Source organism: Poecilia latipinna, unplaced genomic scaffold (assembly GCF_001443285.1).
Source record: "Poecilia latipinna isolate Pla-1442-1.1 unplaced genomic scaffold, P_latipinna-1.0 Scaffold34, whole genome shotgun sequence".
Taxonomy (NCBI): domain Eukaryota; kingdom Metazoa; phylum Chordata; class Actinopteri; order Cyprinodontiformes; family Poeciliidae; genus Poecilia; species Poecilia latipinna.
The window spans coordinates 695,796-712,217 of NW_015112650.1; the positions used below are offsets into that span (position 1 = coordinate 695,796).

The window sequence follows — 16,422 nt, forward strand, 5'->3', positions numbered from 1 at the left end:
TGAAGTGTTCAGGCTACCAGTCGGGGAAACAGAAAAGTATCCACTATTAAGTTAAATATTTATTAAAAAATGTATCGTGTTTTAAAATGTGTGCATAGCAAACATTATGTATCCTGAAAATGTGACAGTTTTTAATTACCATAAATATTTGACGGTGTGCTTTCTAGTTACAACTGTATATGTTTGTGAGTTTGTGTTACAGGCCATTCTATGGTTGCCTTGAGAGGACAAAAACGCAACCTCCATCACTCATTTCGGATCAAATTAGGCATTCGTTGTCTTTAAAACTCAAATGCCTATTTGTAAACTTGAATTTGTTTTTGTAGTACTTGGGCGTTTTCATGGAGTGGCCATGTTTCTTACAGTCCCTGAACGCATCTGTAACAGACCAGTAACCTGGGCGGTTCTATGTTTGATAGAGCTGGGCGTGGGCTCTGTACTCCTCATCTCCTTTGCTCCGCTCTCACTGTGGAAGCACATTGTTCTACGCGGGCTCATCATACTGAAAACCAGTGATTCTTTTCCCTGCGTATTACCTACTGAAAAATAAATCAGCTACTAAATTGGCAAATAAAGGATATTGGTAACCCGAAGAGACGTTTGGACAGATCTCAGGAACATTTTGTTTTTCCATCTAACTGTGGCAACGGAATTGAAAGATTTCTTTCTTCCTCTGCGACTGACGAAACATCGCTTTTGTCGGTAATTAGACCCCTGCTCGTTGTGAGTATATACTTCACATTCCTGGGTTAGAAATGTGTTCAAGGGGGATTTTTTTTCTTTCTCTGGTATGTGTCGTCTTTTTACACGCTTTCGGTGTTTTGCACACCGCATAAGATTGCGGTCCACAGTTAAAACGTGTTAGCTTGCTATCATAACATCTTTTTACTTGCCCACGGCGAGCCTAAACCTTTTCTACACAGCTCATAACTGATATTTTCTTTTATTTGTGCCTGAATAATTAGACGCCGGGTTGTGTCGAGTTTTGCTAAAACACACAAAATAGTTGTGGTGTTAGAACTTGGAAATTAAGTGATATGATGGTCACTGGGTGTCCCCTTTTATCCGACTCTGAAAGAGAAAGTGGAGGCTATTTACATCTAGAAAAAAAGTGAACGTTCTTTTTGTAAATGTTCAGTAATGTTGAGAGAATCCTTAGTATTTGCAGATATTGGCAACACAGACAAATAGGGTGACGCCCCATCTCACTCCGTAAGAATTGAACGTATCACTGCGGAAGTCAAAATGTTTCTACAAGGAATTTATAGAAACGGCATGCAACAATCCATTTTCCGAAAATGTGTTAGAACTAAAGTTGGACAGAAAATCGATCGATCAGTAATGTCTTTTCAGCTGTCCTAATAAGTATGGTTTTCAAATGCACTTGAACTAATTTATTTTCAAATCACACAAAGATAAGTGGGTAAAATAAAAATGTAAATGTAGTGTTTTAAAAGATTTAATTTGGGATTAATCTATATTTTAATGCTTATTGTATCCTGTCGAAAGGTATGACTCAAAAATGGCTTAATTAAAAAAAAAGGTTTTTAGATGTTCTGAAACATTCAACTCCTTATGAATGAGCTACATAATAATTTGAATAAATGTCAACTAACTGACTTGAAACGGTGACTTTATTCAGTCTGAAGGTCATATTGCATAATATAAAATGCAATTTCACCATTTAAAAACAGTGATAGAGTATTCTGAATATGGCAGATAAACACATTCAGTTTCTGGACCAGACATATGGGGACAGACTGTTGCCCTAGGAAAGCTTATTAGTCCGTGTAAGATGAAGTATAATTGTGTGGATAATCAATGCACAACTATTTAGGAGGGAAAATGATATAGGCTGACTTCTGTTACATTTGGAGGGATTTACTGATGAGAGCAAACATGCAAATATTTTTTTGAAGAGGGGAGAAAAGCTATTTTTATGTGAACTAGATTCTAAAACCTGGAAGCTGATGTGTACTCAACTGCTGATCTCTTACAGTTTTCTTGCTTTCAATATTACTTTGCCCAGCTTATGTAATCATGCACCAAATTTCTTAACTTTTAGTATAAAGATACTTGAATATATAAACTAACAATAAGGGTGTTTTTTTGTGGGTTTTTTTAATGTTTTTGTTGTTTTTTTCATTTGACTCGTCTCAAGGCAAATCAAACTTTGATATTCAGCAACAAGTCACTGCAGAAAATGTAGAAAATACAAACTAGGGACAGAATTGTACATCAGAAAAATAGCATCCCCACGACGAAATATGATGATGGCAGCATCCTGATCAATTTTCTTTCCTTTTATCTATTCTGCCTGGAAACACAAAAAGAACAATTCAGTTCACATACTTCTTCAGATAAAGCAACACGGATATTTGAAATTACGATATTGATTGATTCAAAAATTGCGAGTGATTTGCGGGTGTTCTCTCACAAATCGGTTATAGAAAATTCTAAAAAAAAAAACAAAAAAAAACTACAACTCAAAACAACAAACACAAAGGTTTTTTTCAGGGACTTAGCCAGTAGTTGAATCTCTAATCAAGTGATTGGAGCAAAATTCACAATCTCTCCAGAAGTAAGATATCCAATACTATTAAAGCTACTTTTAGCTGCAACAATAAAAACGAAGCTGAAATGCGAAATGAAATGTATCCAATCACAGTAATTATGGTAGCATCAGCATGAACGCTATAGCCGTTGCAATGGACTGTTTGGGTGCATTGTTTGCTATGGTATTATATTTCAAGTGTTATGCATCCAAGCTCTGTAACCAAGTAATATATTTGGATAGCTGGACTGACTTTCTCTGCCTTTGATGACTAATATAGATTTTTTTGCATCTGAGATGCTAAAGCTTTTGGTTGACAAAATACCCAAAGAGTGAGGAAGAGAAGATGTGGTTTAGTCCAAACCATTGTCCTCATTGCCATATTCGGCAACAACAGCACAATTATGAGTTTTCCTAATATTGTACTGCCTTAATGTGAACATCAGGTAGTCATAGAGTCGTTTATATTGGGGTTGCTTCTAAATTTCTACAGTTTTACAGTTTTCCTTGAAAGCCAAGGAAGGAGCCAGCTGGAACAAGGCCAGAGATAAAGGTGTGAATATAATTTGCTGTCCTGTTCTGGGATCAGATGTGGCCTTGATATTACCAAACTGCGTTCCAAAAGAAGCGAGACTTTTCCCGAGTTATAGTTTTTTAACAAAAAAATAACCTTGTCAAACAATGTAAGCTTACTACCCTTTTCAAATAGCAGATTTGAAACTCTGGAGTTATTTTAAGCCCAGTCATACCACAGATTTTTATATATATATATTGTCTGCCTTCTACTGTAGATTAGTAATTCTGAAAAAGTGTAATTCTTCTGACATATGACTGATAATTACTAGTGTAGGTTTCTGTTTCTCTAAAACGTCTGGGTTCAGGATTCACCAAGTCCTCCAGCTGCAAGAAGAAGAAGAAGAAAAAAAGAAAACAACAACGTAACTTCAAAGTTTTGGGATGTTTGCGGTCTGATAAGCCTCGAACTGGCTGTTTTTTTTGTTTTTTTTTTGTGTCTGTGTGTGATATGGGGAGGGGGGGTCAGCTAGTCTTTTCATCTCTAGCCTGCCGCCTGTGTCGTCCCACCCAGCCCGACAAGCTGAAAGGATGACCCAGTAGGGAAAAGGTCACTTGGACTCGAGGGCCTTTCAAGAGCAGAGCGTTTTGGCCTGTGCACACTCACACATGTAGGTGTGATGTCGAATAAGAAACTGAAAATTATCTGCTCATCTCTTTAAATGAGCAGATCTGCCTCCTCGTTCTAGCGTGCTCCTTAAACTCACATCCTCGTGTGCTTTTGTTAGGTTTTTCTCAGAAAGACAACTCGTTATTTCTTACTTGCCGGTCAGCACTTGTTTCAGTCCTGTTTAGGATGATGATGATGATGATGATGATGATGATGTCATTGGAAAACAGCGGGAGGGTGTGGCGGACTGTCGAGGTTTTTAGTCCGGCTCTCGGAGTCTCACTATCTGACTGATACTTCCGAGGAGAGGGTCTCCTTACCATCATTACGCCATTAAAAATCTATTATCTCTGCTGTGGTTCTGCTTGTATGGATTCTATAACCAATTAAGCACTTTAATGGAGGGAACGTATGTTTATAGAGGATATAACGGATTCAGTTGTCTTGCTTCTTGTGCAATTGAATAGATCGTGATGACGTTGAGGTTTGTGTAAACTAAAGTTTGTTTATTTATTTATTTATTTTCTTTCTGACCTAGCATACTGCTGGTGGTATCTACACATTTTCTCTTTTCCACGTTGACCCTTCTTGTGTGTGGTAGTTGTGCTCTTGACATGCAGTGAGAGCGGATCTCCCCTCCCACCGACTCGTTGCTTCTCTGCGCTTGCACCCTCCGTAAGCTGTCATGTAAGGTTATCCTCTTGGTCCAGGCGATGCTCTAGGGTTTCAAAACGAAATGTTAATTTCCCATGCTGGAGGTGGTGTGCTATAAATACCTTTGAACGCATAGATGCTGGGGTAGTGTTCCCTCATCGGATGGGGAGCGTCTCTGCAAAGCTTTTTGGGGACTTTGGAACAGAAATCGACGCCACTTGGCATGTTTGGTTGCTGCAGAGACGAAGTTACCCTTTCTCAGCACACTGTTACTGCTTCAGTATTGCACCCAAGCTGCACGGTTGTGTTAACTACATCATTTTATCTTTTCATAGTCATGTAGGGCTGTAACTAATGATTATTTTAGTTATTATATTTGATTAATTGGATAGAAAATTGGCACATTCTGTCAGATTTTTTTTATTTATTTAACCACTTAAGGCTTTTTTAAATAAAATATTAGAAATACAGTAATAGATGCACCAAATAATTAAATTTGTTTTTTTGTTTTTTTTAAATAAGACAATAAACATTTTGTTTAAAATGCAATAACAGCATTCCTTTAGGGTACACTTTATCGTTGCATACAAAAAACAAACACTACTCTACCTATACCTATAGAAAAGGCCAAATACCACTGCAAAGGTTAATACTTTACACTTTGCATATCACATTGATTGCTTTATGAAGAAGGAAAAGAAAAAAACACATGGAGATGTTGGACTGCAACTTTACCAATCTGTGTTCACATAAAAGACCGCAACTACTGTACTAATGAAGCTGAAATTAGCAAAGACAATGATGAAATTACAGGTTTGTAAATTTTACAATTTCCAGCATCTCTAACAAAGAGCTCAACTGCTTCCTCCGTCTGTGTGGTAGTAAAGTGGATGAGGTTTCTGCAAACACAGAGGACCGTGTTTTCATGCCTCCTTTCCATCTGCACGAAGACCAGCTCGGTTTAAGCCCCCAGTGACAACAAGTGGCTCCAGGAACCAGACAGCATCCATCAATGATTCATTTTGCTCTTCATCTCCATATGTATGTGTGGATTATTAATCAGATGCTCCCATGGCCTAGTTTGTGGGAAGATGGCATGAGTGTCTGCTTTGCTTCCTCTAGTCTCCCAGCAGCAGACGCAGGCAGGTTGAATTAGCATCCTAAGGCTCTAGATTTTGATCATTTGTTGAGTTCTAGCTATGTAATGCCACAAACTAGTCTCGCTGTGTGAAATTTTAGCCTTCTCTTTGTACTAATTGTGTTGTGTTGGCTTTTTTTAAAAATAGAAAATAAAAATATTTTTAATTTTATATTCTATTATAAGCATGAACAAATAGAGGGGAAAAATGTAAGTTTTAATCCATGAGATGTAAAAACATATTTGGTCACAGTAGCGGTCTGTGTTTGTTAAACCAGATGCCCCCTCCTTATTGGTCAGATGTTTGGTGGATTGGGTTTGGTCATAACTGGACAAGGCCACAGGATTGCACATTTTTGAGCTTCGGAAATATTCCAACACTCGACATTTAGCATATATGTGAAGCTGCATAGCAACAAAATATAAATATATTTGATTCTCACACAATTCAGAGAGTGTGTGACATAGATTTAATTAAGAATTGGCTACTTTGTAGGGACGTTTTGGGTCTTGTTCACCCAGAAAACCGCCATCTAAACTCAAATTGTTGTTTTTCTGCGGGTATGTAAAAATGGACTTGCACAAATATGACCTTTATGGGAAATTGATGGGCTATTGCTGAAATTACAAATATCTGAGCAGAATGAACAAATATGTGTCTCAAGGAAAGGAGTGGAATATTTTGTAAAAAAAAAAAAAAAAACAATTCAGGCTTAAATAACAGGAGTGCATCTGCCATGCAATGGACTTGAAGAGGGAAGAGTGTATTTAATAAAATGCTACCAAACCTAAGGAAACAAATGAAACTATGCCTAAATAAAAAAGGTAAAAAAAACAAAACATATATATACAATATCTTGTATTCTTGTACACATCTCAATTTCCACTTCAATCATTTGATGGTGCAAGCTGAAGATTTGAAGCTGTCCTTTCTATAGGGTTCTGTGTGCAAGCATTTTAGTGAAAAGTTTAGTGGAAGATAAAACCATGGTATGAGAAGATGCATGAGCATAAACAAACACAGAGCTGAGAGCATTGTGAAGCCAAACTCATTCCAAACTTTGGGTGAGATTCACATAACTTAGGCTACGGCTTTAGTCTGTGCTTCAGCAGCTCTTATACACAGATGTATGTAGGACAGGAGTGACGACTTGGCCATCACAATATATCACTAATTTATTGTTATTGTAGTATCACTCTAAACAGCGTGTGTGTTGTGAAGAAGCGTCTGAGGTGCAGTAAGTGTTAGCTAATTTTTTAAGTGCCGTGCATTCAGCCTCTCTGTGTCTGCAATATATTTGGTGACACTTGTTATTTAATGCAGCATAAAAATGTAAGTGGCCGAGTCATTAAGATGCTGCAACTCAGCTGTTTTACTGCCAAAACGGCAATATCGGCCAGGGAAAAAAACTTTTTAAATAAAATGTTGTTGTTGAGATGGAAACATTTAATGTATTGTTTTGTTTTTGTTTTTTTCTCAGTAGCTGCATAGTACCATATGTTTGTTATGAACCCAAAGCGGGAACACATTAGTACTGCTTATTCACTTGTTTATTTACCACAACTCATGTCATTATCACACCACTCATCAAATTTATCACATTTGCTAATATTGGGCAGCCTTAGCCACAGTTGTCGCATTCATTATTTTTTTAGAATTTTATACTTCTTGTTTTTTATGTCGATTGTTTTTCAATTATTATTGACAATGCAGGATTCTGAGCTACGTTTTCCCTTTCTACTGAATTCTTTAATATCTTTAATTTTCATGCTACTTCTCGCACTTGTAACAATAAATTAACGTTTATTGAATAATTATTTTTGCCTAGTAGGGGAAAACATTAAAAATGTCTTTATATACAGTATTAGGAGTTTTGGACCTCACAAAGAAGTGGGGTTGTGTATATTTGCTCTGCCTTAATTACTTTTTTTTTTTTTTTTACTTACCCTGATCGACATACGTTTCAAAATGGTGTGTGGTCCAATTCAACAGATTGCAGTATTGCAAAACAAATCAAATTGCTCGAACCTAAAAGTGACGCAGTATAAAAATCCACAGTAGAGTTTTCCTTTGAATGACTGACTTCTTAATTTGTTTCAGGTTTTCAGATGTTAAAGTTGTCATAAAAATGTGATTATATCAAGCAGCCATGCCAAACTCTGGTGAGCTTGGTTTCCTCATCGTATGTTACCGAGTAATTCAGTTCTCCACACACACAAAAGTCCCAAACTGATTAATAGTAGTGCTTGTAAATAAGCTACTAACAGGACCTGAACCATTGAGCATGGTGGTTAGATAAAAATGACTGAAGTGGTCAGGTTATCCAATTAGATTAAGTCAAGTGTGGTTTGTTATAAACAGATTAAGCTGAAAAGACTAGAGATAATTGAAGTTGAATGTGTAATACAACTAACTATATATGTAAGTGTATTTATCAATTACCTTTTATGTTGCTAATAAGTGTGTGTGTATATATATATATATATATATATAATATAAATTGGCTGGTATTTTTTTATTATTATTTTTAAAACCCAATAAATTGAAAACTATGTTAAAAGACTTTACTGTATATTATTAAAGTGCAGGTGTCCAAATTTCAACCAGTTACGTGCAGACATGGACCAGCATGAGATTCCCATGGTGATCATACTGTAATTTCAGAACAGAAAAGCATCAGTTATACCTTATGTTGCTCAAATAAAACACATTAATTAAAGAAGTTTGATACTGGTATTATATATATATATATATGCATAAAGTAGAAGAACAAAATACTCTAAGCACAGGAAAGGTTTAGTATTCCTATGAACAACAGTGCATAGCACATGTGGTGAAGGAGCAGCACTAAACAAGTAACATAATAGAAAAATGTTGCTTTTTTATTGCTTTTTATTTATTTATTTAAACTTTGATATACCTTGATGACAAGATTGTACTTCGACACTTGCTGAGATCTTTGCGATCAACTCAGAATAAGCTACTTTAGTTGATTTTGCAGTCCACAATGAAGTTAGAAGGTTTCTAGGTGTTTTTACAAAAAGGAGCATTACGTGCTACGCGCTCCACCCAGGTTCGCATATTGGGGATGTTGCGCTGGAACATAAAGTGTATCATTGCGATTAAACGAGAGCAGTTAATGCCCGTTTTTAGTATGGAGCCCTGCTTTCCTGTCAATCATTAACATCATTCTGGTCGTTCTGTTGGCTAATATTAGTCTGCCTACACAGCACACTGACACAGTTTGTATGCAAATAACACAGCCTTTTTGCTCTGAGATTCTAATAATACAACACCACACCCAAAGATAACACCAAATGTGACAAGTTGCCAGTTGTTTTTCACTTTCCACTTGATTTGCCACATGAAGGCGGTTTTTGTAGTTATTCGCTTTCTTTTTGTTTCTCTGACATGTTGCTCCGTTTCAGAGAATTGCTGCTCTTCTTTCTGAAACTACACTCCGGGGACGACGTTTCGTGTATTTCTGCTCTTACAATAGAACTGAATTTTAGCTAAAATCATTGGTAAGCGAAGAGTTTGTCTAATGGACAGAACAGTGAATTTCAAATGCCAGAAGACTTTTCTTTGCCCACACAAGGTTCAGTGGCATATGTGACCCTTGCCTGTAATGATACCTTAATGCACTGGATACACACTGTAACAGGTGGTGTGGGTTAATGATTTTCTTTTTTAAACCTTTTACAAAACATTAGGCAAGGACACCTTATATGCATGTTAGTCCCAGCTAGTTTTTATTTTTATTTCTTTGAGTGTTTCATCAAAACAGCAAGAAATGAGAGAAACGTACACTTAGGATGAAGGATTAATGTGATATAGATGTTGATTTTATTTTTTTTTTTAAATGTGCATTAAAAAGTAGCATTTACAAATGTCGCACATTTAAAACTATGATTAAATATCAATCAGTCCAATTTGCCAAACAGGAAATCTGACACAAACACACAATTGATATAAATATAACTTGATTAATATCGATAACGTCTTGACGTCAATAGAAATCCCCGTTATTTTCCTAATTGATGTAATGAGAGGTGACATCATGATGGCATCACCTGGTCAATCGGTCTGAACCTGGTCCCACAGGCATTAGTCATGAACCTGTTTCTGACAAAATCCTCATCTGAGGTTATGCTCTTTTCCTTTTTTTTTTATGGGCCCGTGAATAAGTTAGGGTTTTGTTTTTTTTGTTTTTTTTCCTTTATGGGTGGGGGTAGAGGTGTCATTCTCAGGTCATAGGTTTAGAAACCTTTTTGTAATTTTTTCATAAACTGAGTCACACTCTACTTCAGAACATTGTGTAAAACATCCATGTCTACTCTTTCCACTTGCCGACACCTGGAATTTTACAGGTGAGCAGTGCAGCAGTTTGTTGATGTCATTGGATCTGTGCGACTATCTCTTCTTTCTATTAGCTTTTGTTTTCTATATAGAGAAATATACCAGTGGTATGATTTAAACTATATATAAAAACAAACTATAGATTTGTTAATCAACATCTTTCGTACTTTATGCTATTCAACAAGAAGCAAGGAAATTCTTATACCCCTTAAGTATAAGTCAATGGATCCGTGAGAACGCCGTTGTCCTTATTACAGATAAGGGTTTTTTTTAACCTCTTTTTATTTATTTATTTATTTATTTATTTAATTTTTAGATAAAACCAGATTTTTTCATTGGAGAAGTATTTCACTGTTGATAATGTTGATTTGGTTATGAAGTCAATCTTTGGCACGTAGTGACAGTTTGTCACAATTTATTTTTTTTTTCCTTTTTGCACTTCATAGACTTACAATTTTATATAATTTATTAAACTAAAGAATTTAGATGTGGTCCTTTTATGTTTTTCGTAGAGGAACATACCCTCAACTTGATGTGCCACCACCTTTCCTGAAAGTTGTTTCAACGATCTTGTATCTATCTGAAAGTCACACATTTACTCCTCCAAACATTCTTCTTGTAGTTGTGGTCAAATACCTCGACCCTTGACTTCTAAAGTTTTCTCCAGAAGGCATTTGGCTTCTCCTTGTGGAGAGGAGCAAATTTCAGTCAAGATGGGTGGCGTCCATTTTTGGAGCAGGTGCCTTTCTTGTCGGTTACCTCTGAGTCCGTGGGTATGTTAAACTTACACCACTGCTAAAGGAACAATGGTGTTGAGGCCTTTTCTGGTTCTTCATGTCAAAGCAGACTTTGGAAATGATACAGTGGGCTAACTCTTAGCCTCTGGAATGTCCACTGACCTCAAGTCTTCAGAAATGTCTGAACTATGCTTGAAAGCCAGGTATGTGCCAGAAAACCAATTAATCAAATAAACTTTACCTTTTCTGATGAAAAAAATAAATAGTGGTCGAAGATCAAGAACAGATTCTGTCTGAAGAATATTGGTTGTTGCAAAACTCTCCAGCTAGGTATAGAACATTTAGCCAAATATTAGTGACACGTATATGCTTATTTAAGAGAATGTATTATTTCAACGATGCGTGAATTTAAAGGGAAAAACAAATTTAAACCATACTCCCCATTAAAATCTTCTAATTTTTATTCCTGCTGATGTTGACTGTGGAGAAAATTTAAGGTAAAAACAAGGAAAGATTCTGTTTCATTGAATTTGTGTCTTACTGGATCCCCTGTATGTGTCTGTGGCCTCCGTCTATCAATGTCAAAAGGCAGATTTTAGTAATCTGAAGCCTGAGTGATGAGGATCCATCGTCTGCCAGTGTCATTGTGTTCTTCCTTGTTTTCTCCTTCCTTCGCTGCTCCCACTCTCATGCTCTCTCTTTACTGTGGTCAAGGATGGGAACACTGAGTACCGTCGGCACATTTTTCACATTCCCCTATTTTGAGAGGTTCAACTTCAACCCCCCCCCCACTGAAAACCTACTCAAACACATGTAAAACGCTACTTTTTCTCGCCAACGGCCAGTAAGGCCGCCATCGGATGTTTTTTCTGTACCTCATGTCATGAATGACCTAATGACTAGAAAACTTTTCACGGCTTGGTTCTTAATTTAAACATTTTTTTTTTTTTTTTTTTTTACTTTTAGTCTTTTTCTAGCATGCTTGTTTTTAACGCCCTCTTTCCTCTCTCCGTCAGCGTCGCGTTGTGGACGGCAGCGGCAAACATGACGGAGTACAAGCTGGTGGTGGTGGGAGCTGGAGGCGTGGGCAAGAGTGCGCTCACCATCCAGCTCATCCAGAACCACTTTGTGGATGAATATGACCCTACCATAGAGGTATGACTGCACTGCACGTTCTGTTATTCCTGTGGATATGTCACCCAGAGCTTGAAGTGGCACAGAGTAGATCACAATGCTAAAAAGAAATAATAATGATAATTATTCCCTCTTGAACTGTTGTGTTTTGGTATTAGTTCTGGGGGTTTTTCAACAGTGGATGATTTATCTCTAGTTTTAGAATCTATCTTTATACTTTGGAAATATTGGGCATAGGGGCTCGAGTCAGATTTTCACAGTATGGTAGCCTAATATTCCATATTATCAAAATAATTAAACAGAAAAACGTCTAATGTATCAATTTCATGTAATTGCCTTTATTCGTGGGCAAATTACAGCAGCAAGCTGCATTAATCTTTGGTTCTTCCTGAGTGAGAAAGCTCAGGTCGCTCAGGATCTTCGTCTGGTGTGTCATTAAATGCACTCTAAGCTGTGGAAATGCTTTGACATGACATTTTAGCGGCTTGGATGGCAGAAGCACAGAGCATACTGTGAACCTCGCTGACATGAAGGCTTGATCTGAGCCACGTTTCTCTCACTAAATGCACCGGATCTCCTGTCGATTCTCCAAACTGGTCAGACTTTGAGGAAGTTTGCGCGACCCTTACATTTTACATCATCGTGGATCTAACATGGAGGGAGAGGTTGCAATGCTTGTATCAAGAAGGCAGCCAGGGAGAATATTTTCCTCCTCTCTTTTCTCTCTTTTTCTGTCAGTCTCCCCTCTCTCCCTCACTTTCTCACCACGCCTGCCTCTGGCCAGACAATGTCCTTTTTGTGTATTTGCATTCCTGGCCCCTATGCTCGAACAAACAAAGGGAGAGCATTCCATGTTTTTTTGTGTGTGACTGCATGTTGGAAGGCTAAACATTGGCTCCGATAACGCTGCTCCTCTGATCCCCTCATTTTTCATGTGATCTGAAAATCTGCCAAGATTTAATGGGAAGTTGAGATGGATGACCAAAATCCAGCCACGTCCATCTTTCTGCTGGACATCCTTCCTCACAACTCGGTGACCCAACAGCAAGACAATGTCAGCTGGGATATGTAGCAGCCTACATCAGATCCCCCTTGAACTATTTGTTTGTAATTCACATATTTAGGCAATGTTTCTATTTATTGTAATTTCATTTTCCTCCACTTGCGATACAGTTTATTAAAGATAAGTATTTTTTTTTAAAAAATCTCTTTAATATGGACTTCTTGTGGGGGAAAATGATAACATTCACGAAGGTCTTGGAAGCTAACAGGTTGGTCAGGTGCATGCTGTATAAATCTCCCTCATCAGCTGATTTGGTGAATCAGCCAAACATGATTCCTTAGGGTTCATTTTCAGCAACAGCTAGCAGCCCTTGAAGGCAAAGAGGATCAGAAAACATTCTGTTTGATGTTGTAGCACAGCTGACAGAATCTAAAGGTTTACTCTGGTTTTTTTTTTTTTTTTTTTGGCAAAAGCTAAAACACACCGGAATATTACAGCCTACGTAGCGGATTGGTGACACTGCCAGGCGCAGTTTATGTAACTCCATGGCCGTTGTTTGGCTGGAAAAAGAGGTACCGAGTGACCGTTGTGAAATTGTAGATCCGCTGAGGCTTGTAGCCCTTTCATGCAAACACTTTCATTTTGAGTTGACTTAAGTTGCCAAAGTCATCAAATGTCTGAATAGCTTGCTAGCCTTTCACTGCCACACTTATCTATTAAAAAAAAAAAAAAAAAATCTCACAAAATTCTGAGTTTAGTCATTTCTCAGAAGTGAAAAGAAAAAGGATTTCATGGCCTAAGCTGATGAGTAAACTTCACCAACACCGGATAGAGGCTTTTAGTAAAACATGGAACGCCTTACTCGAGGTTCGACTGATTACTTTTTAAACTTGGCCTGGGTCTGCGGTGACCCAGTTCCAGCATCCGTCTCTCGGGTTGGATGAGTCCAGTGTCAACACAACAGGTGATTAATCGCTCTGGGGAAACTCCCAATGCTGGCTGGCGGTTCTGTTCCTTCCAGCATAGACACTGGATGTTTAGATAGTCACAATGATGGGTTACAACAGAACTGGTTTGCCAACAGAGGGAATAAACAGAAACCTGTAATCTAACAACAATTTCAATCTAACTTCACGCAGGTTAATTACTAAGCCTATGTACAATGTGGACAAACAACATTTGGCATGGCCGTACTAAAGGAACAGGCGATCAGCTAATTTCCTGGTTTTGTGGTGGTGGAACTTTTCTTTTATTAACAAAATGAAATTAATCTTTATAAACCTGTTTGTTCAGTGTCTTCAAAGATTAACCTTCACATTTTGTTTTTGCACTCTGATAACAATACTCGAGCGTCCTCATGTTTTGAACATCCCAGTCTGCCGCCTGAGTTATTAAATTTGACCAAATGTGGTTAGAAAAAGGACTTTTTCTGTTTAAATGCGCACATTCCATCCGTGTCTTCTTAGTCATTGCAGGAGTTCAGCATTTTAAGTAAGGTGTGTGTTGCAGAAAGCTATAAGTAACACTGTGACGGTTCTGCTTTTGATGTTGCAGTTCCCGAACTACAAAGACTCTCTAAATGTTCAACTGTTCAGTTTCTGCAACAACTCAGAGATGATTCCCCTCACCGTCCTCCTCAGGACTGTTGGAGTACTATGCTTTTTTTTTTGTTGTTGTTGTTTTTGGTGCATGAATTGAAACATTTGAGTGTCTCCTTTTTCTGAAGGACTCCTACCGGAAGCAAGTGGTGATCGACGGGGAGACATGCTTGCTGGACATCCTGGACACTGCAGGTCAGGAGGAGTACAGCGCCATGAGGGATCAGTATATGAGAACAGGAGAGGGCTTCCTCTGCGTCTTTGCCATCAACAACACCAATTCTTTTGAGGACATTCTCCAGTACAGGTTTGTTGAAGACATCCGGATACACTTGTATGTCATTGTTAGTATGTCTGACACACAAGAACATTGTTTTGTCTGCTTCTTAGCCTTTTTGTACGTGTCTACACGTATATATGAATATGTTACGAGGGCTCCTGTGAGGTCTGGATTCAGAGGGCTTTGTGTCAATGTGTGAGTGTGCCAGCTCTCTGCAGTAGTAGGGTGATGTCATGCTGTAGCGTTTAACACAAGCTAAAGAAAGCTTAGCCCCCAACTGGAGGCTTACAGTGTGATGCCAATGAAATTGATCCTGACTCAATTAGAGGAGCAGGCAGAGGTAACGCTCCCAAGGACAGGGAAAGGAGAAAGCCAGCGGGAAGTGGGGGAGTTTCTGCAGGGCTCTTTATCTTCGCCAAATTTTGTCTTTCTCATCGCATTAGGCTGTGATTTCAGAGCTTTTAACACAGCTCAGTTGAAAGCAGAACGCGTAGAATCGGCGTTAGAACAGATTTAGGAAGAGTTTGAGCTTTCGAGCTATTAAAATAGCCCTCGTCTGTTTTTTTTTTTTTTTTTTTATAGGCGACGGTCGAGTTTTTCACTCGAGTCCTACTGGTAGCTCATGACGGTGCATTAAAATAGCAGTGCTGACTGTCTGCTGGAGAGGATCATATATGTGGGGTTATAGTGTTGCATTAGGATGAAAATTGACTGAGCTGACAGTGGCAGAAGCTTCCTGCTGTACATGAGTTGATCTGATGTGACCCACTGCTCTCACTCAGTCGCGTCCCCCCCCCCCCTCCGCCCCCAGGCTGCACAACGTTTGGCACTTGCTGCTGTAGTGATGAGGTAATGCTGTTTGCCGCCTGCCTGTTGTCTATCCCTCCACCTCCCCCCTCCTCTGTTTCTCCCCACCGTCCTCCTTCAGCAGTGCAGCACAGCCCAGCGTAGACCTTGCCACGGCTCTACCTCTGGGTCCTAAAGTTCCCTGGGTGATGGGTTGCTTCTCCTGTGGAGGTGCCCGGGCTGTGCTTGTTTACGGAGTCAGGAGGATTCCACAGACGTAGTAGACATGTTATTGTGGATTACTGCCTACTACAAAGGACTGCGCAATATGTCACAAGTGTATCACTGGCATGTATTGTGTGCAATGTGAACATCACCACAGACTGTTTTGAATGTAATAATTGGTGGCATTTTGTATTCAAAGTTTTAGGAATTTGTGCTTTGCATATATCAACAATGCTTTCGTTTTCGCTATAACAGATGCAACACAATGCAGGGTACAGAAAATACGTTTGTCTGTTTTTTTTTTGTTGTTGTATTTTTTCACAGCTGATGTTGTAATCACATGATTTCCCAGTATTGTCCAGCCCTAATTAATCCATAGCTTCATTAATCCTTAGATCACCTGTTGGGAGAAACAGTTTTATTTTTTATTTTTTGTTTTATGTAAAATGTAATCTCAAATTCTGCAATCTTTCAATTCACAGAGAACAGATCAAGCGCGTGAAAGACTCTGATGATGTACCCATGGTGCTTGTGGGAAACAAATGTGACCTCCCAGCACGCACAGTGGACACAAGGCAAGCCCAGGAGCTTGCTCGCTCCTACGGGATCCCTTACATTGAGACCTCGGCTAAGACACGACAGGTAGGTATTCAGAATCTGTTTTTCTATTTTTCTGTTTCTGTTTTTCTTTCGATGATACGCATCCCCCCCCCCCCCCCCCCCCTCCCCTCCCCCTCCCCGTACACTTTCTTTTTTTTTTTTTTTTTTTT

The 16,422-nt window shown here is 38.5% G+C and overlaps 1 protein-coding gene across 1 annotated transcript in view; it reads left to right on the forward strand.

Annotated features, from left to right (window-relative positions):
* The first annotated feature begins 418 nt into the window (after positions 1-418).
* The window catches only part of LOC106953713 (GTPase HRas), a 20,674-nt gene continuing 4,670 nt past the window's right edge, over positions 419-16,422 (forward strand). Inside the window, exons 1-4 of the mRNA XM_015042670.1 lie at positions 419-723; positions 11,643-11,781; positions 14,490-14,668; positions 16,135-16,294. Of these exons, the coding sequence (XP_014898156.1) occupies positions 11,671-11,781; positions 14,490-14,668; positions 16,135-16,294 (450 nt within the window). The 5' untranslated portion in view covers positions 419-723; positions 11,643-11,670. The remainder of the gene's footprint in view (positions 724-11,642; positions 11,782-14,489; positions 14,669-16,134; positions 16,295-16,422) is intronic.